Source organism: Loxodonta africana, chromosome 10 (genome assembly GCF_030014295.1).
Source record: "Loxodonta africana isolate mLoxAfr1 chromosome 10, mLoxAfr1.hap2, whole genome shotgun sequence".
In the NCBI taxonomy this organism is placed as follows: domain Eukaryota; kingdom Metazoa; phylum Chordata; class Mammalia; order Proboscidea; family Elephantidae; genus Loxodonta; species Loxodonta africana.
In genome coordinates, this window is record NC_087351.1 from 12,392,794 (window position 1) to 12,420,101 (window position 27,308).

At 40.5% G+C, this 27,308-nt stretch overlaps 2 protein-coding genes across 5 annotated transcripts in view; both read right to left on the reverse strand.

Moving 5' to 3' along the window:
* Positions 1–915: 915 nt before the first annotated feature.
* CCNDBP1 (cyclin D1 binding protein 1) lies at positions 916–18,951 on the reverse strand. 2 transcript variants are annotated; one of them, XM_003418687.4, is made up of 11 exons: positions 18,776–18,950; positions 18,549–18,608; positions 18,158–18,237; positions 15,611–15,692; positions 14,585–14,681; positions 14,336–14,409; positions 13,684–13,760; positions 13,041–13,342; positions 8,107–8,167; positions 1,631–1,677; positions 916–1,373 (listed from the first exon to the last, which is right to left on the reverse strand). In XM_003418687.4, the coding sequence occupies exons 1-11, from the start codon at positions 18,882–18,884 to the stop codon at positions 1,259–1,261; spliced, it is 1,104 nt and encodes a 367-aa protein (XP_003418735.1). In that variant the 5' UTR covers positions 18,885–18,950; the 3' UTR covers positions 916–1,258. The 2 variants fall into 2 exon arrangements, with proteins under 2 accessions (XP_003418735.1, XP_064148142.1); XM_064292072.1 differs by lacking the exon at positions 8,107–8,167 and having other exon boundaries at positions 18,776–18,951.
* A 240-nt stretch (positions 18,952–19,191) lies between these two features.
* The window catches only part of TMEM62 (transmembrane protein 62), a 35,979-nt gene continuing 27,862 nt past the window's right edge, over positions 19,192–27,308 (reverse strand). For 2 of the 3 annotated variants that reach the window (XM_023558743.2, XM_064292071.1), the window contains 3 exons: positions 24,812–24,916; positions 22,835–22,953; positions 19,192–20,065 (listed from right to left, as the gene is read on the reverse strand). In XM_023558743.2, coding sequence (XP_023414511.2) covers positions 19,739–20,065; positions 22,835–22,953; positions 24,812–24,916 — 551 coding nt within the window. In that variant the 3' untranslated portion in view covers positions 19,192–19,738. The remainder of the gene's footprint in view (positions 20,066–22,834; positions 22,954–24,811; positions 24,917–27,308) is intronic. The other variant, XM_064292070.1, reaches the window with a different exon arrangement.

The window sequence follows — 27,308 nt, forward strand, 5'->3', positions numbered from 1 at the left end:
TAAGGAAAAATAAAAGAACTGGGTTCCTTGTGCAGAAAGTTATGGTTCTTTTTCGCTTTGGCACTCTAATAGTTTGATCTTAGGATAGTTCCTTCTCTTTATGACACTTGTTAAAAGTATAGAATTTTAAAAAACTAAGGTAAAACTCATTTGGCTTAAGGAATTTCAACCCACGTACACACTAATTTTGTCAAAAGAACAACTGTGGTTGCTGATTATACCTACCGAGACCGTGGGGACATCAGAAAGGCACATGTGGAGAATCACACCTACCGAAGGAAGAGGAATGGCATTAGAGGCGGAGAGTCCTGTAGGACAACTCAGGTCACCAGAATACTCCTCATTACAGGTGTGCCCTGCTGTCTACTATGTGACCTTCAGACTGATGCAAAAATAGAACTAAGTGGTGATGATTTTGTAAACAGATTAACTAAAAAGACTCTTAAAATTATATAAGCTCTCTATCTCATATATTAAATTTTTTTATTTGTAACTATTTGGTATTTACATTTGAGGACACATGTACTACACAACAAAGAGAACAATGTAAGGATATATAAGGAAACGATGTAAGTATGTGTTAGGAAAACAAATCTGCTCAACAGGGTGGACAAAACTAAAAGATGAACTCAATGCCGAAAAATAATTTTAGAGGATCGAGTAACCTGTAATAACAACCAAAATGACTTACTGATAAGCGCAGTGATATTATGTAACATGCTGAAGTATTAGGAGGGGTTATAGAGCCATGTTTTCTAAATAAATAAAGCCAAGTGTTTTTGTTCTAAATATACTTCTGATCAGAATCAGATCTTTAAACCCGTAAGCCCAAATGAAAGCAATGTTCTAGCCTCAACCCGCTGTATTTCTGGTAGAAAGAAACTTTGGAAGGGTACTCATTTAACCAGTGGCAGGTTACTATTTTCTTCAGACCATCAGCACCTTTAACAATATAATTTATTGCAAATAAGAAATGCTTGAGGCAGCTTCCCCAGGAATCTCTGAGGCAATTCAAGAACACAAAGTCATGCAATTATTTTTTTCCATCTAGCACAGAAAAATACACCACACTCTTATGGTTTATAAATAACAGCCAGTCTGGTCTAACCAACAACCTTGGCAACAGTACATCTTGTTAAGTTCAGAGACTCCGTTTTGATCCAGAAAGCATTCTGGCTCCATTTGAAAAGCAGACATCAGCCCTGGCTGTGACAATGAGAGATGGTGAGAGAAGGAAAGTACAAAGGAGCCTGAAAGCTCATAATTCAAGTGCACTCTGGGTAAGCTCCTTGATTCTGTTCATGCAATGATCAACGGCGCTAATGAGTAAAGGGATCCAACTATCTTCTGGCTGAGGGGACACATGACTTGCTCTGCAAATGGAATGGGGAAAGAAAAGTTAAATGTATGACAGTGTCAGGGAAAACCCTAAACCCAAAGGGAGCACAAAGGAAATTATAAGGAAGGAAAGTTTCTTTGCAGAAGCTCAGCTACTGCACAATTGAAGTTGAAAGAAAATCCCACACCCACTTTCTTTCACTCCATGAAATGGGTATGGAAGTTACGAATAACTGGAGGCAAATCTAGAATAATCTCAAAGAGTTATTTGGGGTGAGGTCCTCATACTCACTCTGTAATTTCAAGTGCCTTCTTTAAAACAGATACAAGTTTCGCAGACTAGAAGAGAAACAGAAGTTAATCACTCTGAGCCCTACCATACCGAGAGAAGGAGAGCTAAAATATTAAAATGACCCAAGCAACACAAATCATAAAAAAAGAATCTTGAAGGAACTAGGCAAACACAAGAATGCTGATTAGGTTATGGTGGGGGATTATGGATTATTTTCTATTTAGCAAAATCTTTTATAAGATTTTGGGTTTTTTTTGGTTGTTGTTGAGGCTATATAAAGCAAAACATACACCAATTTGACAGTTTCTACATGTACAATTTAGCGACACTGGCTACATTCTTCAAGTTGTGTAACCGTTCTCACTCTGAGTTGTTCCTCCCTCATTAACATAAACTCACTGCCCTCTAAGGTTCCTGTCTAATCTTTCCAGCTGCTGTTGTCATTTGATCCCATAGAGATAGATCTTAAAAGAGCATGATGCTCAAGGCAGACTTTTTTTTTTTACTAGTTAAGGTAAATTATTGTTTGGTTTTAAGATGACTTCAGGGGATATTTTTGGTTTAAGGTTTAAAGATTATCTCAGTATCTACTCTTTTTTTTTTTTTTGTCATTGTTGTAAATACATCTTTCACACAACTTTTGCATACAACTTACTGACAGCAATTAAAATAATCAGCTGTGCAACCCTATCCTTAATAGTTTCAGGGGTTCATCCACCCTTCATGGTTCCAGAAAGCCTAGAGTCCATGTGAATGTGAAATTTTGTTCTACATTTCCCCCCCTTTCATCAGGATTCTTCGATAGAATATTTGATCAAAATGTTCAGTAATGGTAGCTAGGCACCGTCCAGTTCTTCTGGGTCATGGCAAACAAAGGAGGCAGTTATTCACGGAGGCAATTAGCCACACATTCCATACGCTCCTCCTATTCCTGACTCTCCTTCCTCTGTTGCTCCAGGTGAACAGAGACCAATTGTTGTGCCTTGAATGGCTGCCTGTAAGCTTTTAAGACCCCAGGCACTATGCAACAAATTAGGAGGTAGAATAGAACAACTACACATGTTATCCGGGCAATTAACTGAGATGGTCCATGAAACCATGACACTAAACCTCCAAATGAATGAGCCCAATCCCATGAGGCCTTTGGTTGTACATAAGAAACCTCAGCATCTACTCTTTTTGTCATTGTTGTAAATACATCTTTTGTACAACTTTTGCCAATTCAACTTTTTACAGGTGTACAATTTCTTGACAGCAATTACAATAACTGGGCTGAGCAACCCTACCCTTAATCAATGCAATTTTTCCATCACTGTTAACTCCCCTTTCCCCCCTCCCTCCCTGCCCGTGGTAACCACTAATAAACTTTGTCGTCTATACATTTTCCTTTTCTTAGACTTTTATATAAGTGAGGTCATAAAATATTTATCCTTTTGTGACTGGTTTATTTTGAGCAGCACAATGTCTTCAGCTCCAACAATACTGTAGCATGTATCAAGACTTCATTTCTCCTACTGGCTGAGTAGTACTCCATTGTATTTATGTACCACATTTTGCTTATCCATTCATCTGCTGATGGGCATTTAAGCTGGTTCCACCTTTGGCTACTGTAAATAGCACTGCAGTAAACTTTGGTGTACAAATCTCTTTTTGAGTCTCATCCTTCAAGTCTTTTGGGTATACACCTAGGAGTAGAAGTGCTGGGTCATATGGTAGTTTGACTTCTAGTGTTTTAAGGAACTGCCACACTGTTTTCCATAATGGCTGTACCTATTTTGCATTCCCACTAGCAACAGACAAGGGTTACAATTTCCCCACATCCTCGCCAACATTTTTTTTTTTTAACCTTAGCGATCCTACCCAAAAACCCAGTGCCGTCGAGCCATCCTAGTGGGAGTGAAATGGTATCTAATTGTGGTTTTGATCTGCATCTCTTTGATGGCTAATGACGCTGATCATCTTTTCATGTGTCTGGTGGCCATGTGAATGTCCTCTTTGGTGAAATGTCTATTCAAGTCCCTTGCCCATTTTATGACTAGGGTATTTGTCTTTTGTTGTTAAGTTGAAGTTTTATATATATTTTAGTTGTTAGATTCTTGTCGAATACGTGGTTTCCAAAGAGATTCTCCCAGTCGGTAGCTTGTCTTTTCACTTCTCTTGTAAAGTCTTTTGATGAACAAGTTTTTAATTTTTATGAGGTCCCATTTTGTCTTTAGCTGTTTGTGCTATTGTTATTATATCAGATAATCCACTGTTGAAAGCTAGGCCTGACAGTGTTGCCCCTGTTGGTTCTTTTACGAATTTTATGGTTTTAGTATGCACACTTAGGTCCTTAATCCATTTTGGATTTCTTTTTGTGTATGGTGTGAGGCATGGATCTTGTTTCATTTTTCTGCATGTGGAAATCCAATTTTCCCAGCACCATTTATTGGAGACACTCTTCTTTCCCCATCGAATGGACTTAGCACCCTTGTCGAAAATCAGTCGATCATAGATATGTGTGTTTATTTCTGGACTCAATTCTATTCTATGGGTCTGTCTATTGTTATACCAGTACCAGGCTGTTTTGATTACTTTAGATGCATTAAAAAAACCAAACCCATTGCCACTGAGTCGATTCCAATGCATAGCAACCCTACAGGACAGAGCAGAATTGCCCCATAGAGCTTCCAAGGAATGACTAGTGGATTTTAATTGCGGACGTTTTGATTAACAGCTCTTAACCATTGTGCCGCCAGGGTTCTATAGCTGCCATCGTATGTTTTAAAATCAGGAAGTATGAGTCTGACTTTGTTCTCTTTCAACATTAGCTACCCAGGGCCTCCTGTCATTGCATATAAAGTTGAGGATTAGTTTTTCTATTTCTATAAAGAAGTCTGTTGGAATTTTGAACAGGACTGCATTGAACCTATAGGTCACTTTGGGTAGTATTGACATCCTAACAACATTAAGTCTTCCAAGCCATGAACATGGAACATCTTTCCCTTTATTTAAGGCTTCTTTAATCTCTTTCAGGAAACCCTGGTGGCGTTGTGGTTAAGTGCTACAGCTGCTAACCAAAGGGTTGGCAGTTCAAATCCGCCAGGTGCTCCTTGGAAACTCTACGGGGTAGTTCTACTCTGCCCTATAGGGTCGCTATGAATCAGAATCAACTTGACGGCACTGGGTTTGGTTTGTTTTTTTGGTTTAATCTCTTTCATCGGTGTTTTATAATTTTCACTGTGTAAGTCCTTCATGTCCCTGGCTAGATTTATTCCTAGGTATTTTATTCTCTTAGATGCAATTATAAATGGAATTGTCTCCCTAATTTTCCTTTCAGATTTCTCATTGCTGGTGTATAGAAACTCACCTGATTTTTGTTTGTAGACCTTTGTACATTGCAACTTTTCTAAATTCCTCTATTAGCTCTAGAAGTTTTCTTGTGGGCTCTTTGGGATTTTCTATATATAGCATCATATCATCCATGACTAGAGATAATTTTACTTCTTTTCCAATCTGGATACTTTTTATTCCTTTTTCTTATTGCTCTTGCTAGGACTTCTAATATAATACTGAATAAAATATAACAACAAGCATCCTTGTCTTGTTCTTGATTTCAAGGGAAAGCTCTCAGTCTTTCTCCATTAAGTATAATGTTGGCTGCTGACTTTTCATATACGCCCTGAATAATACTGAAGCATTTCCCTTGTACTCCAATCTTCTTTAGGGTTTTCATCAAAAAAGGGTGTTGGATTTTATCTAATGCTTTTTCTGCATCCATAGAGGTGATCATGTGGTTCTTTACCTTTGTTCTATTGATGTGGTATATTACACTGATTGATTTTTTAAGGCTGAACCAACCCTGCATTCCTGGAATAAACTGCACTTCATCATGGTGTATGACTCTGTTAGTATGGTGCTGGATTCCATTTGCTAGTATTTCATTGAGGATTTTTGCATCCATATTCAAAAGAGATATTGGCCTGTAGTTTTCTTTTCTTGTATCTTTGCCTCGTTTGGGTATCAGGGTTTTGTTTACTTCATAGAATGAATTAAGGAATATTCCTTCCTTCTCTATCTTTTGGAAGAGTTTAAACAGTACTGGTGTCAATTCTCTACATGTTTGGTAGAATTCCCCAGTGAACCTGTCTGGTCCAGGAGTTTTTTTTTTTTGTTGGGAGGTTTGTGATCAATGATTTGATCTCTTCACTTGTTATGGGTCAGTTGAGACTGTCTATTTCCTCTTGAGTCAGTTTGGGTAGGCTGTCTGCTTCTAAGAATTTGTCCATTTCATCTGGGTTTTCCAGTTTGTTGTCATACAGTTGTTCATAATATTCTGTCATGATTTTCTTTATTTCTACTAGGTCAGTTGTAATGGCCCTCTTTTGCGGGTTTTTTTTTTTTTTTTTGCATCCTCTGTCAGTCTGCCTAATGTCTGACAATTTTATTGATCTTTTCAAAGAACCAACTTCTGGTTTTATTGATTCTCTCTATTGTTTTTCTGTTTTTGACTTTATTTATTTCTGCTCTGATCTTTGTTATTTCCTTTCTTCAGGTAGGTTTAGGCTTAGTTTGCCCTTCTCTTTCTGGTTCCTGGCGTTGATGAGTTAGGCTGTTAATTTGAGATTTTTCTTCTTTTTTTATGTAGGCATTTATTGTTACAAGTTTACCTCTGAGTACTACCTTCACTGCATCCATAAGTTTTGGTATGTTGTGCTTTGATCTTCATTTGACTAAGAAATTTGTGATTTCTCTTTTGATGTCCTACCTGACCCATTGGTAGTTTAACAATGTGTTGTTTAATTTCCATACATTTCTGTATTTTCCAGGTTTTTTTTCTTATTGATTTGTAGATTCACTCCATTGTGGTCAGAGAAAACACTTTGTATGATTTCAATCTTTTTCATCTAGGCTTGCTTTGTGACCTAAGATTTGGTCTATCCTGGAGAATGATCCATGGAGTACAATGTATACTGTACTGTTCTGGGGTGGAGTGTTCTGTACATGTCTGTTAAGTCTAATTGGTTTATAGTGTCACTCGGGTCCTATGTTTCCTTGTTGATCTTATTTCTAGATGTTCTGCCCGATACTGAAAGTGGTGTACTGAAATATGAAGCTATTATTGTAATACTGTCTAAGTCCCCCTTCAATTCTAACAGTGTTTTATATATTTAGGTGCCCCAGTGTTGGGTGCATATATACCTGTGATTGTTAAATCTTCTTGATTACTTGACCCTTTGATTACTATGTGTCCATCTTTACCTCTTCTGACAGATTTTGTCTTAACATCTACTTTGTTTGATATTAACACTGCCACCCTACCTCTCTTTTGGTTATTATTTGCATGGATTATTTTTTTCCATACTTTCACTTTCAACCTGTTTTGTGTCCTTGGGTTTAAGGTGTGTCTCTTGTAAACAGCATATAGCTGGATCATGTTTTTTCTAATCCATTCTGCCACTCTCTGCCTTTTGATTGGAGCATTTAGTCCATTTATATTCACTGTAATTACTGATATGTAAGATTTTTAAAATAAAAAGAACAGAAAAAGGAAGAATGTAATCTCAATTTCTCCCAACTGTTAATAGCTCAGAATATAAAGCAGAAATGACTGATTTTTTAAAACCCTATATAGAATTTTAAAAGCATCAATATCAAGATAACATGTGAATGTACATATGCCACCAGTATAAAATAAGACACACATACAGTACATATTTTTAAATCAGTACAGTAGATATTATGTTAGGGATTAACTGACAAAGCACATGGCTAGAAATGTTTATTTATTAGGAAATCAATTTTTAAAAAGTTAATGCCCAAAAGAATCCTATTCTACTTCAAGGTGTTTGCACATTATGAAGATAAATTTGATGAATTTAATTTCCACCATCTAATTTATCAAATATTATTAGAACTTATTAGTTTGATTATAAAATCTAAGCCACCTGGAAGTTGTCCTTCTCTTTCCAATAACATTAGGGAAAAGAATTTGAGTTTATAAAAAATAAGAAAACAGAACTCTCTAGCAAAGGGCGCAGCAATTAAAAGAAAAAAACAAAATCACACTTTTAAAGAGGTTGGCCCAGTGTGGTGAAATCAAACAATATGTTTATATTAGAACAAGTATATTTCTGGAACAATTATTTCTGCCTAGACTAGAAATTAGAAACTGTGTCTTCAGGTTGAGAAGTTCTTAAAACACTGTGGTAATTAAGACTTCCATTTCTAAGCTACATTTTCTAAGGTCTTTGGGTTTTTCTAAAAGAGTTGCCCAAGTAGTTATGGAAGATAGCACTATTAAAGCTTATGGCTACAATAATTCAGCTTCAGCAAATATTTGTCAAGCACGAATACATGCAAGAATTATCAGTTACTTTGTACTTTCATCCAAATGTTAGAAATAAATATGTACCCTATAGCTAAGAGAAAAAACTAGTGATTAAGGCAATTCTACTGATTAAGTCTGCAGCTATTCCCTCAAAGCAGGCACTTACGCTGATTCGCACAGTTAGGTGGCACACAGGAGGATATATGCTCAGAGCCAAATCATCCACACTACAAGCAGAAAACAAAAATCATCATTAACAAAAAAGGGAATAAAACTCAGCTGGGTGGTTTCCAATATACAACTGAGGATGTGACTAGTGAGAAAATGACTGTCTCAGAAATGCCTTAAGTTGGACAACCAGGCAACCAATACGCAATCAATTCAAAGAGTACTTACTGAACACATGCCCCATTTCACTAGGAAGCTGGGGTGGGGGAAGACTCCCGTGGTCACAGGAATGGACATAATTCAGTAAAAATGTTCAGATCCTGAAACCATCAGTTTAATAATGGACAGACGTAAGGTTCATCACAGGAAGCTAAAATCACTGGGTAAAACGTACCTTTACCTTTACTCTGGTGGGCACTACTTTAACCAAATGATCAAATTTAATATCAACAAAAATGAGGCAAACTCTCATGGATAGGAAGACTCAACATTGTGAAAATGTCAATACTACCCAAAGCGATCTGCAGATACAAGGCAATCCCGATTCAGATTCCAAGAGAAACCTTTAATGAGATGGAGAAACAAATCGCCAACTTCATATGGGAAGAAAAGAGGCCCCAGATAAGTAAAGTATTATTGAGGAACAACAACAAAGTGGGAGGCCTCACACCACCTGATCTTACAGCCTATTATACAGCTATAGTAGTCAAAATAGCCTGGTACTGGTATAGGAACAGAAATGAGAAGCCAGACCTAAATCCATCCATCTATGAGCAGGTGATATTTGACAAACGGCCAAAGTCCATTAAATGGGGAAAAGACAGTCTCTTTAACAAATGGTGCTGGCATAACTGAATGTCCATCTGCTAAAAAAAGAAAAAAGACCCACACCTCACATCATACACAAAAACTGACTCAAAATGGATCAAAGACCTAAATATAAAACCTAAAATGATAAAGATCATGGAAGAAAAAATTAGGGACAATGCTAGGGACCCTAATACATGGCATAAATAGAATACATGCCATAACTAACAAAGCACAAACACCAGAAGAGCAACTAGATAATTGGGAGCTCCTAAAAATTAAACATTCATGCTTATGAAAAGACTTCACCAAAAAAGAGAACCCACGGATAGGGAAAAAAAATTTGGCTATGACATATTCGATAAGGGTCTAATCTCTAAAATCTACAAAATATTTCAAACACCTCAACAACAAAAAAAGACAAATAATCCAATTGAAAAATGGGTAAATGATATGAAGAGACACTTCATGAAAAAAGACATTCAGGCAGCTAACAGACACATGAGGAAATGCTCCCCATCATTAGCCATTAGAGAAAGGCAAATCAAATCAAAACTACACTGAGGTACCATCTCACCCCAACATTACTGTCACTAATCAAAAAAACAGAAAATAACAAATGTTGGAGAGGTTGCGGGGAGATCGGAACTGTTATGCACTGCTGGTGAGAATGTAAAACGGTACAACCACTACGGAAAAACAATACAGCACCTCCTTAAAAAGGTAGAAACAGAAATACCGTATGATTCAGCAATCCCGCTCCTAGGAATATATCCTAGAGAAAAAAGAGCCATCACACTAATAGTCATATGCACACCCATGTTCGTTGCAATATTATTTACAATAGCAAAAAGATGGAAATAACCAAAGTCCCCAACAACAGATGAATGGATAAATTATGGTGCATACACACAACGGAACACTATGCAAGGATAAGGCACAATGATGAATCCGAGAAACATCTCACAACATGGATGGCATTATGCTGAGTGAAATAAGTCAATCACAATAGGACAAATATTGTACAAGACCACTATTATAGGAACTGAAGAAAAAAGTTTACACACAGAAAAAAAAAAACATTCTTCGATGGTTATGAGGGTGGGGAGGGAGAGAAGCAGAAATCACTAACTAGATAGTAGACAAGTATCAACTCTGGTGAAGCGAAAGACAACACACAACATAGGGGAAGTCAGCACATCCTGACCAGGGCAAAGTCAAAGTAGTTTCCTGAACACATCCAAGCACCTCGAGGGACCAAGCTACTGGAGGTGAGGGCTGAGAGCCATAATCTCGGGGGATATCTAGGTCAACGGGCATAACATAGTTTATGAAGAAAATGTTCTATATCCTACTTTGATGAGTAGCACCTGGGGTCTTAAAAGCTTGCAAGTGGCCATCTAAGACACCCCTATTGGTCCCATCCCATTCAGAGCAAAGGAGAATGAAGAAAGTAAAAGACACAGGAAAACATCAGCCCAAAGGCCTAATGCACCACATGAACCAGAGCCTCTACCAGCGTGAGCCCAGAAGAACTGATGGTGCCCGGCTACCACCACCCATGGCTCTGACAGGGTTCACAATAGAAGGTCCCAGAGAGAGTGGGAGAAAAATGTAGAACAAAATTCAAATTCACAAAAAAAGATCAGACTTACTAGTCTCACAGAGACTGGAGGAACCCCCGAGACTATGAACTGAAACTACTCCGGAAGTCCACCTTCCAGCCAAAGATTAAAACAAACAGTACACATAAGGAACATGCACCTTAGTTCAATCAAGTAAAAAAATTTTTTTTTTCAATCAAGTATACGATGCCAAATGGACAACACCTGCTCAAAAGCAAAGACAAGGCAGGAAGGGACAGGAAAACTGGACAAGGGGAACCTGGGGTAGAAAGGGAAAGGGGGAGAGTGCTGACACATTGTGGGGATTGCAACCAATGCTAAAAAACAATTAGTGTATAAATTTTTGAATGAGAATCTAATTTGTGTTGTAAACTTTCACCTAAAGCATAACTGAAAAAAAAAGAGAGAAGGGAAAAAAAAGACCAGGCTTACCAGTCTGACAGAGACTGGAGGAAACCCTGAGACTATGGCCCCCACACACTCTAACTCAGAACTGAAAGCACTCCCAAAACCCACTTTTCAGACATAGACAGGCCTATAAAGCAAACAGTAACACATGTGAAGAACATGCTTCTTAGTTCAATCAAGTATACGTGACCAAATGGGAACCTTCTGCCCAAGAACAAGACGAGAAGGCAGGAAGGGACAGGAACTAGTCGAATGGACACAAGGAACCCAAGGTGGAAAGGGGAGAATGCTGTCACATTGTGGGGATTGCAACCAATGTCAAAGCAATATGTGTATAAATTTTTGAATGAGAAACTAACTTGAGCTGTAAACTTTCACCTGAAGCACAATAAAAAGGGGGGGGGGCGGGGGAAGAGGGGCAAACTAACATCCCCAGTGTGATGCAATGAGAAACACAAAACATTCAACTATCTGTTATTTTGGCAAAAAAGAAAAAAACTAATTAACCTAAACAACCACATGAATCCAGATTGTTGGATGCACTACAAGACAACTGACCTGCACCCTCTAAAACTGTCAATGTCAAGAAAGACTAAAAAGGACAGGGAGACTAGAGAGATGACAACCAAATGCAGTGTGCAACCTTGACTAAACCTTGGATTAAAAAAAAAAAAAAGGCTTTACAAGACATTTTAGAGAGAACTGGAGAAATCTGAATATCAGATAATATTATTGTACTCAATATTAAATTTCTTAGATGTGATAATTATATTGTGGTCATGTAAAAGAATGTCTTTGTTCTTAGGAGATACATGTTGAAGCATTTACACGTGAGACATTATTGATGTCTAGGTGGTGTAGTGAATTACTTTGATATGGTCCTTCATGGTCTTGTAACGACCACAAAATGACTGAGTGAGACTATGCAAATAATGTGTTTGTGGCCCACCAAAGGGACTGTGAAACCTGCTAATGATGCAAATAAGGTGCATGGAACCCTTGTGGGGATGGGACCATACAAATAAGGTATACAGAACCCTAACAAGGGGACTGGTCAGTTTTACCATCCTGCTAGGCTTAAAATAAGCCAATCCCAGAGGCTGAGAGAGGACCTCACTACTACTACCAAGAAGAAGAGCTGGGAGCAGAGTTGTGTCCTTCAGACCCAGGGTCCCTGCACTGAGAATCTCCTAGACCCGGGAGACAGAGAGCTGTAGCACCTGAGATGGTGCAAGACAGCATGGCAGCAGAGAAATGGCAGCAGAGAAATGGCAGCAGCATAAGACCAGTTTAAGATGGTGCTGCGGGGTTCCCAGCCCACTAAGGAATGAGGCTACAGTGGGTGTGCCTACCCACAGAGCGAGAGAGCTGAGCACCTTTGGGCCAAGACTTACTGAGTGGGGTGCCTCTGGGCACTTACTGGCAGAGCTAAAGAGCTCTGTAACATGTGCCCAAGCAGGGCAGAGGGACCACGGGGACAATGGGGTGAGGTGCTGAGAGCTGAGAGGCCTGCCTGCAGGCACAGCTAAGAAGCTGTCCTGACTGAAGAACTGTATCCTGAGTCACTCTTGATCCTGAATTGTAAACTGTTACTTCTCTAATAAAGCCCATAACTGTGAGTATAGTCTGTGAGTTCTATGTGGCCATTGCAATGAATTATCGGACTGAGCAGAGGAGTAGAGAGCGCTGTGGGAGGGACAGCTTGTGTCAGAACTGGTAAAATGGCTGGAGGGTTGGGGTATGTTTGATCTGCACCTCACAGGAATTGGCCTTGGGTTGATTCTCTCTCCTACCCCTTGGAAGTCAGACTAGGAGGTCTGATGCCGCCATGCCATTTCTACAGTCTGCAGCTTATTCTCAACTGGTCTAGGGGAAAAAAGCACATCTATCTATTAAAAAAATAAAGCAATATAGAAAAATATGTACACAATTGATGAATCTAGATGAAGGATGTATGGGTGAGTACTTTTTCAACTTTTCTGTAAGTTTGAATATTTTTAAAATAAAAAATTGGGGGAAAACCTTGGGGTGACAGTACAAGCTGAGATCAGAATACTGTTGCTCAGATGTCTCAAGTGGGGTTCAGGCTTACCTGGGGCTGATCTCATCAGAAATATCCACAATGTCATCCAGCTGGGCCACCTGGTCTTTCTTCCCATTCTCTGCCACTGAGATCCGGATTTTCTTCAGGCTGGCTTTGGATGCCTTCACCAGTGCAAGGCATGGGACTATGAGCTCCTGATCTTCCTCTGACCAGTATACATCCCGATTGTTTGGAAACCCCAATGCATCTTCTTCAGCATCATTATGGCCATCAGAGTCCACCCTATGGTCATTCACTAAGTTGTCCTCCTCATTCAAGAGTCCAGAGTAAGGGTCACATTCTTCCACAGCCTAAGACATATGGTGACATATGTGAATTAAAAAAAAAAAAAAAAGGCATATTATATGTTCAGACTACACCTGAGTTGTGCAAAAACCCCAGGCAGCTTCTTCACTAATGGCTATAGGGTTGCATCACTTTACAAACCCTGCTCTCAGTCTCCTAGTTCAGCAACAGAACAAGGGAAGCGGTACTGGACGTATGTTGGCATGGGATGGGAGACGGGAGATGGGAGACAGAGAAGAGTGAGGATGGCACCTAGGTGGCCAATGCTCATCTCTTTACAATCAATTCTCATTTACTAGACCCCGAGTTGCCTTCCAATGACCAGCAAAAACAGAGGTCCCCTCACCCGCTCCATTTCCTCATGTGCATCCTTCACAAAATTCACACTCTTCGTCAGCATTAAAAGGGCTGCGGCTTTGTTATCTATGAGTGAAAAATCAGAAGCACTAGAATTAGAAGAAAAAAGCAACAATTAAGACTGCAAAGAGAAACCACTGAAAGAAGTGCCAAAAACAATCAACGAGGGCCACGGTTTAATGTAAAATTCATCTCACACACTCTCCCCCTCACCGGTATGCAGACAGGGGGCTAAAAAGCTTTTCTTCATTCACCCCAAGAAGAAATAAAAGGATCACGTGATGTTTCTCATCATGGTCCTCTGGGACAAACACTCCCTTTGGCCTAGCTCGCTGTACCTCATAAATGCCCCAATGTGTCTCCAGATACCACTCCTGGGGCAGGACCAGGAAAACAAACCACATTCGTTCAACAAGAAACAGAGCCACAGTAAGAGGGAGTTTGAATTTAGAAGTATTGGCATTAGAGAATAGCAAAAAGTATTAATACCTATTTTCTGATGTTGGCGATACACTATATACATTTCACTAAAATCCTTGTGTCAGTCAAAATACATGCATGTCACAAAGCTGGAAGCCAGATGTGAAGAGGTCTCTCTTCTCTGGCTAGCATTCAGTGGCCCACTTCCCACTGTCACCCACCTCTTGGTATCCGAGGCACCTGCTGACAGGCAACCCAGACAGTGTTGCAGAAAATAAGGTCCTTGTTCTCGGGGCTGGAGAGAGGAATCAATAAGGATGTATCAATGACCTAGGTTCCTGTTTCCTAAAAATCTCCTTCCTGCTGGTCACTATTTTTAGCTATCAGTAATTCTGCTGTTGGATTGAGTTTTTTCCCTCCCTGAAGCAAGGAACCCCATTAGGGGATAGTCCAATCTGTGGCAGCCTTACCTCTGGGAGGGAGTGATGAGGAGCGCTTCCACGAGCTGCGTCATGCCATCCACAATGTCCAGAATGCTGCCCCGTACCACCTTTCGCAGGGTGATTCCTAGGCCAAACCCAGAGAATAAGCAGCCCTGGTCTTTCAGAAGTCACCATCTGTTTTCCCAAGAGTCTAAGCATTACAGAACTATGAGGTAACCCACATGCTTTAACTGGAGTGCCCACCATAAAACTCAGGTCTTATTTACAGCCCCATGTCATTTTCTTATCTAATCCTCAGTGCTGGTTTCCAAAGGACATCTGGAACAAGTCCTTCCATCACAGCATTCATTAGGACAGCAGTCCCTTGACAACTGTGGATGAAACACTGGAAGTCTAAACCATTTGTGGGTAATCCTGAAGATCTATGGTATGCATACTTATTTATGTTTTTGCAAAGGCATAGGTCCACAAGCAGGGCTAGAGGGCACTTAACCCATGAGGGAGCTTGGAAAGAGAGTGTGATATAATATGGGTGGAGGAGAGTAAGGATGGCATAGGACTGGGTATGGGGCTGAGATGCAGCCAGCAGCTCTGTGGTTAGAACTGGCTGGACAAGGAAGAGCCAGTGAGAAGAATTAAAAGCCTTAGAGTCAGGCAAGGCAGGGGATATTGGGAGTGACAAGGAACACAGCATCCATACCTGCTTGTTGGTAGAGGTCACTTACCAAACCAAACCAAACCCAGTGCCGTCAAGTCAATTCTGACTCATAGTGACCCTATAGGACAGAGTAGAACTGCCCCATAGAGTTTCCAAGGAGCGCCTGGTGGATTCGAACTGCTGACCCTCTGGTTAGCAGCTGTAGTACTTAATCACTATGCCACCAGGGTTTCCAGAGGTCACTTATGTTATTAAATTATTCGTGACTGCATCTTATGAGGGAATGTTACGTGCTCAAATTGGGGTAAAGGTAAAGGTCTCATGACATAACCTGTCATGTCAGCAAAGATCTACCCTACAAACTGAATGCTATGTGTACTCAGTGGCTTACTCACCCTGACCCTTGGGAAGCGAGTAGTACACGGCAATAATTGCCTCAATGGCAACACGAATTAGCTCACAGAACCTCTGGGTTTCCTATAAGGTAACAGACCAAGTTCAAGACGAAAACAGGAAATGGATTAGATCAACATGGTCAATGTATCTAATGTGGAGGACAGCAGACATCTGTACAGCATCATCAAATATCTTCTGAAATCATACCGTGAGTAAGGTCTTGTGCTATACTCATCACATACCAGAGAGGAGTTAGCTAGACACCAGACTCTGGGCAAACAACTCAATAAAACATTAAGAAACAGCAGGAAAAACTTATCTCTGAACTCTATAGCTCAATATAGTAGTGATCTGCTGTGAAGTACTCACCATATCTTAGACCAAGATCTGGCAAACTATAGCCCACAGGCCAAATCAAGCCTACTGCCAAGTTTTGTAAGTAAAGTACAGTAAAACCTGCAAAAGCTGGAACCTGTGTAAGGTGGAAACCTGTCAGAGAGGAAAACTCAATCTTTTTCCAATAAACCAAGCGAGAGAAAAGTGGTAAGGCTGCACCCTGTGAAAGGCAGAAAACTTGCAAGGCCTAGAAAAACAAGGCAGTCCTGTTGAGTTCTGGCTCTGACAGGTTTCACTGTATTACTGGAACACAATTATCTACTATTTGCCAACTCCTGTCTTAGACCATTATATCTCCCCACCCTCATTCTCTCCTTTGTTTTAATAGAATCACATGGACTCAGCAATGTTCAATGTTGACTCTCTTCCTCTGAAGCAGTCACTGGCTTTCTCCTACCTTCCTTGTCTTCACTTATCTGCTAAGTTCTAAGCCTGTGCTATGCCAGGTGTGGCCCACAGGTTGGTGCCAATCCACAAACTGTTTATTACCAGTCTGGGATGATATAAATACAGTGATTGAGAATAAGTATTTAGGCACTTTTATGGCAATTTGACATTGTGTAACATCCAAGCACACAGTTTTCTAAAAATATCTATCAGTCCATAATGGGTGATATTCCTCATCTGAATGATCGCTGCTCAAAACCACGAGAGCTCATTCAACTCCGTAGTTTTCAGTGTATCAGTATTCAGTGTATTTTAAACTACAGGACTAAGATGCTGAAATTCCTTATATATGTCGTTCAAATAAAACCAAATTCTAAATTTAAATTTTCACCCATGAGTAAAATCACTGTACTGAGCATGTACAGAAAAATAGTTCTATGTTGCCTCCTCATGGGATCTTACTAGCTATGAATTTTGGCAAGTCCTAAGTGTATATGAAAGAAAGGAATCTGCATATAAGAGAAAAAAAGGTAATACTGCTAGTTCCTTTGATAGAAATATTGACTTTCTTCCACGAAGCTTTTAAAGTGCTGTACTCCGAGTCATCCCGTTTCCTCAACACAGATCTCTGAGGTATGAGGAGGGGGTTTATCATTGTGGGTTCAGTGAAAGAATGTATCATTTCAAAGCATCGGAGACTGAAACTACTGACCATGAGAATGAAGTAAGTCAATGAGTATGCCACTTTTAAATAATCTTACCCCCCAAATAGGCATACTTAGCTCTAGAAAAACTGGGCATACCTGGTCCCAGCCTACATGTTTATTTTCATTAGTTTTATAATATAATAAAGTGTTAAAGTGTATAATTCTTTGTTCTAGTAATGCCACTTCTGGGAATTTTTTTTCTACCAATATGCATACGCACACACAGATTGTACCAGGTAATTCACCACAGCACTCGTTATAGTTACAAGTTACATTTGTGTAAAAAGCATGTGTACATGAATGTGTATATGCACAGAATAAATATGGAAAAATACAAAAAGAACTGGGGGGGAGGCAAAAACGAGAAACTGGAGTTGTGAGATATAAACATTTTAGCATACTTTGATATCTTTTTAATTTCATACCATATACATGTTACTAATTCAGTATAAAAAATTAAAATAGTTCAGGAAAACTGGATGAATGGAAACAGGGAACCTGGGGTGGAGAAGGGGAGAGTGTTGACACATTGTGGGGTTGGCAACCAACGTCACAAAACAATATGCGTATTATTTAATGAAAAACTCTTTGCTATGTAAACTTTCACCTAAATCACAATAAAATAAAAATTCAAAAAGGGTTTTATGTAGTACAGCAGAAAAGATGTAGCTTTGACAACAGACAGACCCTAACTTAATCCCGGCCTCACTGCTTATTTACCCTAACATGAGCGTCTGAGCCTGCTTGTTCATCTGTCGGAGGAGGGCTATGTATGTGAAAACACCCAGCAAGCTGTAAGTGCTTTTTTAAAAAAGTTATCAGAAATGAACGAACCAGGCTGGACTTTAAATTGAACCAATATTTAGAAGACCTGTCTACTCCCCACCATGTAGCGCACCTGGCAATTTTACGCGCATTGCCGTATTTGGTCTTCACAACAATCCTTTAAGGTAAGAACTGTAATCCCATTTGGCAGATGAGGGAATTAAGTCCCCTGGCTTGAGCGTAAAAGGTGGGAAGGAGGCAGCACAAGGAAACTGGGGAAGTGAAGCCCACCTGTGGAGACGGCAGCGGAAGTCTGGAGAAGGCTGTGGTCAGAGTCGTGGCTTCGCTGGCCACTTTCACAGCCGCCTCGTCTGCAGGGTGGAAGAGGAGGCAGGTGCCAATGTGTTAGTGCCAAAACAAGGCTGCAGCTGCTCACAGACGTCAAAGACAATGCGTTCCCTCTTCACCCTTGCCGGCTGAGGCGTCTCAAAAACACCTCCAAAAATCACTGCCGAGGAAGGGTAAGGAGAGGTACCCCCACGCTGAGGGTACGGCGGGGGAGCGTGGTCACCTCCCTGAGGGAGAGTGGGAGCGAAAGGGGTTGGGACGCAGCTCAGGGTGCAGAAGGGCCCAAGGATAAACGGAAGAGGTAAGGGATGGGGACGCCAAGACTAGCACTCACTGAGTCTCCTCCAAAACTTCTCCCGATTGAACTCCTCGGTGGTCTCCTGCGCTTCGCCGACTTGTGGGTGTGGCGCGTGGGGGCCGGGCGGGGGCAAAAGAAAAGCTGGAGTAAGCGGAGCCAGCTCTGCCCCCCACCTCCTCCGCCCCGACCGCCGCCACCGCCCCAGCCTGCTCTCTCCCCAGTCCCAACCCGCCTGTCATCGCCCCGCAACGGCGTCAGCTCACCCCGCACTCCAGGCATGAGCGACCGCAGCTCCACTGCCAAGTGCCGGAGCTGCTCCAAAGGCGGAGCCAGGGTGGGGAAGGCGGCTGCAGGGGCGGCTGTGCTTGCCATCTCAGTCGCTTGCCTGGTGACTACAAACGTCGCCACCGCCGGTACCAGAGACGCACTGCGGAAGCCACCCCACTTCCGGGAGCCACAAACTGAGGTCCGCTTCCGGCAACAACCCTTCACGCCCCGCCCCAGGAGCGCTGCCTCGCCCCTATCACTTCAGAGGCCGAGCCACGTGTCCACGTCAGCAGTCACTCTCCGAAGACAGGCCCCGCCTTCCTCCCGCCCCCAGGCGCCAGGCCACGCCTCCTCCCGCTGCCTGATGCTAAACCGCGCCCGCCCCTCCCCGCCTAAGGCCAGGCCACAACACGCAAGAGCCATATTGATTCCTCATTGATTCATTCATTTATTTGATTAACTGAAAACACCCCCGACTAAGGAAGCTGAGAACCATAACCCTGCAGGAAAACAGGGCTAGGAGCTAACATCTGAAGGGCAGTTAGGGTCAGGTCCAAGTTCCAAGTTCCCTGCCCCTGAAGTGGCACCTCTGGCAACTGCTGAGTGCCAAGCACTGTACTAGGTGCTTTATGTGGGGTAACATAAACACCCTGGGCCTCAGATGCTCCCATACATACACCCAGCCTGTGGATCCACCCTGAGGATCTCCTAGATTAGGGCTTTCTCTTCACAAAGGTCAATCAACCTTTTGCATTCTTGAGGAAGAAAGAAATCACAGCATTAATTAGAGATTTTCCTCCAGTCCATTCTGCAGCAATCAGTAGTGGGTAGTCCCTTTAACTCCCAGGTGTCCAAAAAGCTGCAGCTCCACGAAGCTCTGCCACCAGTACTGGCTCTCCACCTGCTGCACTAGAGGTGGAGCTGAGCTGGGCCCAGCTGCTCATGGGGAGGCATGGCCTTCAGGAGCTCAGGTGGCTTTTTAACTGCACAATGAAGGTTCCAAGCTCAGTGGGGTTCAGTGTCCACACACAACGAATGAGAATGGGTGTCAGCAGTGTCAACCAGGTCCGCAAAGGGGAGAAGAAAAAAGCTAGGGTGCCATACGTCACGTGAAGGAAGTAGCAGGAGTAGACCTGCCAAACGTACAGTAGTAGCATAAGTAGGTGAACAGGTACAATTTTCAAGTATTTTCCTTGGTGGAGATGAGATCTGAAGTTGTGACCAAAGCACCGCTGCAACAAGCTCCAGGACAGGTAAGTCATCAAGGGGATGTTAAAAAACACCAGCTGCAAAGAGGAGCAGAGGAGAACCATTAGCTTTCTACCACGCCTTGGAGGGGTAGGTATCCTTAATACATTATTGGTAGCTCCCAAGAATGTTGCCTTTTCTCTTGGGGTTAGTTAGTTCTCTGATTCTCTCCTTTGATCACTTGCATATTATACAACAGTTCACTTATACTATAGTTAGTTTTGTATTTGCCTGTGTCCTTTTGTTCATCTTAAAGGCAGGTGTCATTTATGTTGAAATCTCCACTACCACATAACAGCAGATACTCAATAGAGTTTAAGTTGAATTGAGTATGTGTATGTGTGTGTTTATACTCATGTGTACACACACACACATATATATATATATATAGGCTCTAACTTTTTTTTTTTTTGGTTGATGGGAACTTGGGTATCAGTATTTTTTTTCCTTATCTCTATTTGAGGCGGCATGAGTGCTGGAATACAAATTAGAAGCTTTAATACAAGCTTAGGTGCTGTTATGATTCATTCATTTATTCAAAAAGTAATTACTGGGCACTCATTATGTGGAAGGCACTGTACTACGCTCTCAGTTTTGGACACATGAGTGAGCAAGTCTGAAAAGATCCACCATGGAGCTTACATTCTAACAGGGAGAAGAGAGACTGAAAAAAAAAAAGATAACTGGTTGTGGTAAGTTCAATGAAAGAAAGAACTGGTCACGAAAGTAACTGGGAGATGACCTCTCTGAGGCCTGAGGACAGGAATCAATCAGTGGAGGGACATGCATTCCAGGCGGAAGGAACAAATAAAAAGCCCAAAGGTGGGGGAGGCCTTTAAGGCCAATGTGTCTGGAGAATGACCAACCAGGTGTAGATTGGAGCAGACAGTAGGGCCCAGATAATGTCACTGCTCTGCTTAAAGGGTTATACTCTGAGAAGTGAGTGAGCTGATTCAGGTCTTAAAAAGATCACATTGGATGCTTTGTGGTGAACTGACAGTAGGGGAGCAAGAGCAGGAGTAAGAAGAGCAGTGAGGGGTCAGTATAGTAGCCCAGGGAAGCCATAATTATGACTAGGTTGGTGGCAGCAGAAATGGTGAGAAGTGTATAGACTCACGGTGTATATTGGAGGTAGACCAAACAAGGTACAACTTGCTGATGGACTAGATATAGCACATGAGGGAAGGGGAAGAACTGAGGATACACCCTGGAGAAACTGGATGAATGGTGGCGCCATTTATTGAAATTGGAAAGAACCAAGAGAGGAACAGGTTTGGGGATGAAAATTAAAGGTTCTATTAGAGACATAATATTGAGATGTCTGTTAGACATCTAAGGGAAGATCTGAAATGACAGTCGAATATACAGGCACTTGAACTGCAGAGAAGAGGTCTAAGCCAGAGATACAGATTTGGGAGTCATGAACCTGTATGATGCATAAAATCCATTTATTAGTGTACTATTTATTAAACTATGAATGTAAACATTTACAAAGAGAAAGAAGTCTTTTGGCAAAGTTCTGGTTTTACTTGGTAAAAGAGTGCTCCCGAGATCCAGCCTCCATCTACATAATGGAAACTAAACTGGACCTAGGACCTTCTCACATATACAATGCTGCCATGCAGGGAATGTTCTAGCCTAGGCTCAGTGTTTGCTAGGCCAAGGTCTTGCCTATTTGACTGTCTCCAATCCTGCTCATCTTGTTTTACTGCCCTGGTATGAGGCTTTGAACTCATTGTGAACCATGTTTTTTGATCTCTTCCAAAACTTCAGATTACCACCTCAGATTCTGGTCCAGGTACAGTGGTTAAGAGCTCGGATGCGAACCAAAAGGTCGGCAGTTTGAATCCACCTGCCACTCCTTGGAAACCCTGTGGGGCGGTTCCACTCTGTCCTATAGGGTTGCTGTGACTTGGAACTGACTCAGTGGCAACGAGTTTGGTTTTACCTCATTAAACAAAAAACCAAACCCACTGCTGTTGAGTTGATTCCGACTCCTAGTGACCCAGTAGGACAGAGCAGAATTGCCCTATAGAGTTTCCAAGGCTGTAAATTGTTACAGAAGCAGACCGCTAGGTAGAGCGGCTGGTAGGTTCAAACTGCCACCTTTTGGTTAGCAGTCAAGCATTTTAACCACTGAGCCACCAGGTGTGGCTTGTTGGTCTAGCGCCATCAGATGAGTAAAATAAAGAACTAGGTAAATACTTTTGAAATCTGTTTATGGAGATTTGCTATGGGTCAGGGCTCTTTGTGTGTTTTAAAGGACTCTTAATCCAAATGTATACCTAATCTATCAGCATTTCCCATGCAGGTACCCTGCTAAGACACCATGGGAAAGCCCAGGTCTCGTTTTTGCCCAGTGCCATTTCCATTGGATAAATAAGCCACTTTTCTTGTGTGTCTATTTTTACTTTCTTCTTCCTGAAACATTTTCGTTCTTTATTAATCATAATCAATTTTGATTTAGTCTGAACTCTATCATTTATTCTACTATTAGACCCTTATTTCATCTTCTGTCAATGAAAAAGCAAAATGAAACAAGTAACAGCAACAAAAATCTCTTTCACCTCTTACAAATCCTGCCTTCCAAAATCTATTTTAGATGTTTACAAGAGAGTGGTGGAAGAAAGCACTTAGGAAGCACTCTAAATACAAACAGAACACCAGTTATTAAAGACTGCCCTGACTGCAAAGTCGGAAAGATGATCCACAGCATTTCATTTCAGATTTGGGGGGTAATTCATAACTGTAATGCAATTAGTCCAACAAGGCCAAGATGTTCTTAAATTGCATTTCCAACTTCTTACCTGGAGAATTCCAACTACAAATGTTAAGCTGCCTTGTAGGAAATGTCCATCAACAAAGATCCCAAAAGAAAAGCAGCAACCCAATTTGCCTGTAATGATTTCACCAACAAACCATGGTCCTAAAAGAGGCAATGGATAGGAAAGGAGATTATATAATTATGACTCTGATTACATACATCTATGAGATGCATTACAGGAATAATGAAAAGATATGAGACTACTTAAATCTATAAGCATTTTATTTGCCAGGCTTTTCTTCTTTGCTAATCTCTGTGTTGCATCTGATGTCCTAACTATCCATCTAAGTATCTGCTCCCTTCCTCCATATTTCTCTGGGTTGTAAAAGCTACACCTGAAATAGACATGTAAATGTAGATTCCAGAAACAGATTGGAGCACATTTATTAATTTTGGAAGGTTTTATTGCAATAATAACCTCAATATAAAGCACTATCATTTTCTTTAAGAAGCAAAGAGATATTCCACAGAAGCTTATTTTCCAGATAATTGAGATTTACTCCTTTAACCAGTGAAAAAATTTTCAACTACTTTTTGATGAAAATCTTTCTAAAATATACTTGTATGTACTTCTCATTCTCATTAACATAATGAATGTATTTTAATCTTTTCTTGATGACCCACAGTCATTACTGTGTACACCAACTACGTACTTAGGGTTAACGTATACAGAATTTCACTTGCTTCTTTAATTTTTCATCTGGAATGCAATGCTGACTTTTCAGTCCCCTCTATTAATTACTGGCCCTTCTCAGGGTGCAGTTTCAGGGAACTACTGTATTGTCAATGAGTGGTAATGGACAGTCAGACTTCCCTTCTCAAAATGCAAATAACCATTTGTTGGCAAGAGTAGAGCTCAGCTTTTAAAAGTCATATGCAGTTTTCTCAGATACATATTACAAAAACTCCTTTAGAGAGATTAGCCTAAAAAAAGTGTTTTATCTTCAAGTTTCAATTTTTACAAATGGAGCAACTTCTGCCCTTTATTGTTTTCTTTTCCAGCCTAAGAACCAAGCCACTTGCTTTGCCTCCTGGTGTAAGACAAGTGTCTCAAAAAGCTTTGGCCCATCTTCTAACGGAGAGCTGACCTCCAAGGGGGAATGTGCCAGAGCTTGTTACATAGAATTGTTAAGTGTCATATTTCTAACTTAACCACTTCCTGTTCTCTGGTGGGAGATACTAATGAGCAAAGAAAAGTCCAAAGGTGGAATAAAAGTATAAAGCAAAGACAAAGACAAAGACTAGGCAACAAACAGACTAATTTACTCTTAATTGTTTTTTTTTGTCACCAAAGAAAACTAACAAAAAGCCTAAATAAGGTTTACAGTGCTTTCTGCTTCCGTAAGTGGCTAAGTGACTTCCTAAGTCTTGGGTATAATAATTAAAAATGCAACAAAAGCACTTACATATGCCTGAACTCATTGTTCATCTCAGTTTCTCTTTTTTGAGCTGAGTTTTTGGAACCACACATTAGTAGATACTCAGTGAACCACACACTGGTCGCTATGCTTAGTGCTGGGCATGGAGTGAACAAGACAGACAAGACTCCAGTGGCTATTCTAATGGGGGGACAGATGATAGACAAGGTAATCCTCATAAATTCTGAGCAGGGTAATGAGGGAAAAAAACGTGATGAAATGGAGGGAGAACTTTAACGTGGTCAATGAGGGCTGTCCTGAAGAGGTTGCATTTAAGCTGAACTATCTTCTATTACATTTCTACACAAATACCAATTCTTTAACTGTCTTCTCTGTACCCTTACGTTAACTTGGTGTCCACTCAAAGTTCTTTAGACATATTAGGAAAAAACTCTATTTCCCAAGACTATGTAGGAAATGACTTAAGAAGGATCCATGTACTGTTCATTACGCCCTCAGGAGCCCAAATGACTCCATGTCAAAATGTTCTATATATCCTTTGGCAGAATTCTCTACAACCTCAGGTTTCCTAATTTACTTACCCAGCGCTGTATATAGGTTCAGCAACAACACAGAATAGTAGAAGATATTTATTTTGCTCAAGACATGAAGGGAAAATGAGGTCAGATTTATAAATCCTGGAGGTCCTAAACAAGATGAATTTGAAAAATCCAGTGAACACATACAAAGTTCAATTTCTCTGTAACATTTTCTAGAATACTTCCATGGGCTATTTGTTATATATTCAGCAAATCCTTTGTTATATGGTAACTATGTACAGATGATCCCACTTTAAATTCAGTAGTTGGTAGAAATCCTAGTGCGCCAATTCACTTAGAACTGCGAGGATAGAAAGTTCAAAGAAAGGGTGTGTATGTATGAGACTGAGTACAAGAAAGAAATACCTGCCAGAGGACTATGCTACTTTATGTTCATGTAGGTTTGAAAGATAGTGATGTGCTGAAAGGATGATCGAGTTTCTGTTTTCTATGGGATTTAGTATCCAAATGTATAAATTTCCCTAAGGCATATCAAAATATATCAAAGGAATATCAATGTGTCTTCAGTCTAATCTTTTGTTATTGTTGAGAATATACACAGCAGAACATACATCAGTTCAACAATTTCTACACATCAGTTCAGTGACTTTGATTACATTCTTCTACTTGAATTATTCTTCCCCCATTAACATAAGCTCACTGCCCCCTAAGTTTCCTATCTAATCTTTCGAATTGCTGTTGTCAATTTGATCCCATATAGATAGATCTTAAAAGAGTACAATGCTCAAGGCAGACATTCTTTACTAGTTAAGCTAAACGGTTATTTGGTTTTACAAAGACTTTAGGGGATATTTTTGGTTTAAGGTTTAAAGATTATCTCATGGCATTAGTTTCAGGGGTCCATCCAACCTCCGTGGCTCAAGAAAGTCTGGATTCTGTGGGAATTTCTTCAGTCTAATCTTAAATATTAGTATTTGTCCAATAATCCTTTCATGTAACTGATACAGCTCTTGAGTCTGTCCTCATACCAGTTCAAAGCGACCCCGAAAGCTCTCCAAATTAACATCTTCCTAAAATATAGTGCGTAAACGCCCAGCATAAGAGCCTCTTGACAGAGAGAAGTCCACTCTGTGGCACAGACTGTAGTACCACAGATCTGCAACCCCAGCCAGCCATTTTCATTCATATACGTGGCTGATAATAAACCAATTAGCCGAAGACTCTGATAGGTGGCTCAGTGTATACTGAACACTAGTAGTAAGAAATACTTAAAAGTCTGGATCCAAAGAAAGACAGCCTGATATAAGTTAAATAAGTTATGTCTTTTCTAATAGGCCAGCATATTCATTTTATACTTAAAACACTGTTCAGCCTGCTGACAGAGTTAATTTCCTATGAAGCCTGATAATACATGACCCTTCTCACTTTGTGTGTTACATACTTGCTACTCATTTCTTTCTCAGATTCTTTTTTGTTCTAGGCTGGTATGTCTCAAAGTCCTAATCTACATATCCAATTATAATAATATTTATTAAAATAAATAACCTTTTAGGTTTATAGGCAACTATCCTTTAAATCCTAAGCAAGGATTCTTTACCTTGGCTGCACATTAGAATAACCTGGGGGAGTTTTAAATCTAGAGGTTCTGATTTAATTGACCTGGGGTAGAGGAGGGAGCTTAGATGGCAACCCAGGTGATTCTAAGCAGCCAGGATTGGGAAATACTGCTTTAGACAGAGCAGTGCTTCTCAGCTTTGACTGCACCTTGGAATCACCTGGGGAGCTTTAAAAAATACTGACGCTTAGGTCCCACCCCTGAGACTCTGATGTAACTGGCAGAGTGCTGTGTAAACACTGAACTGTTGTCTGGAGGAAAGACCTGACCTTGGGTCAGAAGACTTGGGTTTTGCATCCTTCCTGACTCTCATTAGCTATGAGACACTGGACAAACTACGTAACTTCTCTACACCTTAGTTTTCTCATCTTTAAAATGGTGACAATAATACCTACCTCACAGGACTGTTGTAAGGATTAAGAGAGATAATGTAGATAAAATATAAATTTTAAATAACTATGCAAAGATACTGGTACCCCCATATAATGAGTCTGGGGCCCTTAAATATTTACCATTTACAATATGTGCAGGAAAATATACATGTGTAACAAGGTTTCTCAAACTTTTTGAGAGAATTCTTAAAAATAAGTATAAGCAGGAAAACATTCCGTAGTGTGTACAGTACCTATTCAGTTAACTGTCTTCCATTTAACTGTTTTTGCTGTTTAATCATTAACAGCACAAAAAGGAGCTATTTATCCTTTTCCTCAGTCTTCCACCATCAGTCCCTGATCCCAGGGATTTCATCCAAGTTAGGAAAGGATAAGGGAAATTTAATTCAACATATTGACTGTCTATTATGTACATACATCAGTGCTGGGTGCTGTGGGAAACTGAAAAGAAGGAGAAAACCGAGTTCCTACCTTGAGGAATTTACAATCTGGAAACTGTGTACAGGAGAAAATGTATATACATTTGAAGTGG

Coding starts and splice junctions, on each gene's coding strand:
- CCNDBP1 (XM_003418687.4), bottom strand. CDS start 18,884: ATGGCAAGCACAGCCGCCCCTGCAGCCGCCTTCCCCACCCTGGCTCCG. Junction 13,761..14,335: donor GGTGCCTCGGATACCAAGAG/GTGGGTGACAGT, acceptor TTTCACTCATAG/ATAACAAAGCCGCAGCCCTT. Junction 13,343..13,683: donor CACATGAGGAAATGGAGCGG/GTGAGGGGACCT, acceptor CATATGTCTTAG/GCTGTGGAAGAATGTGACCC.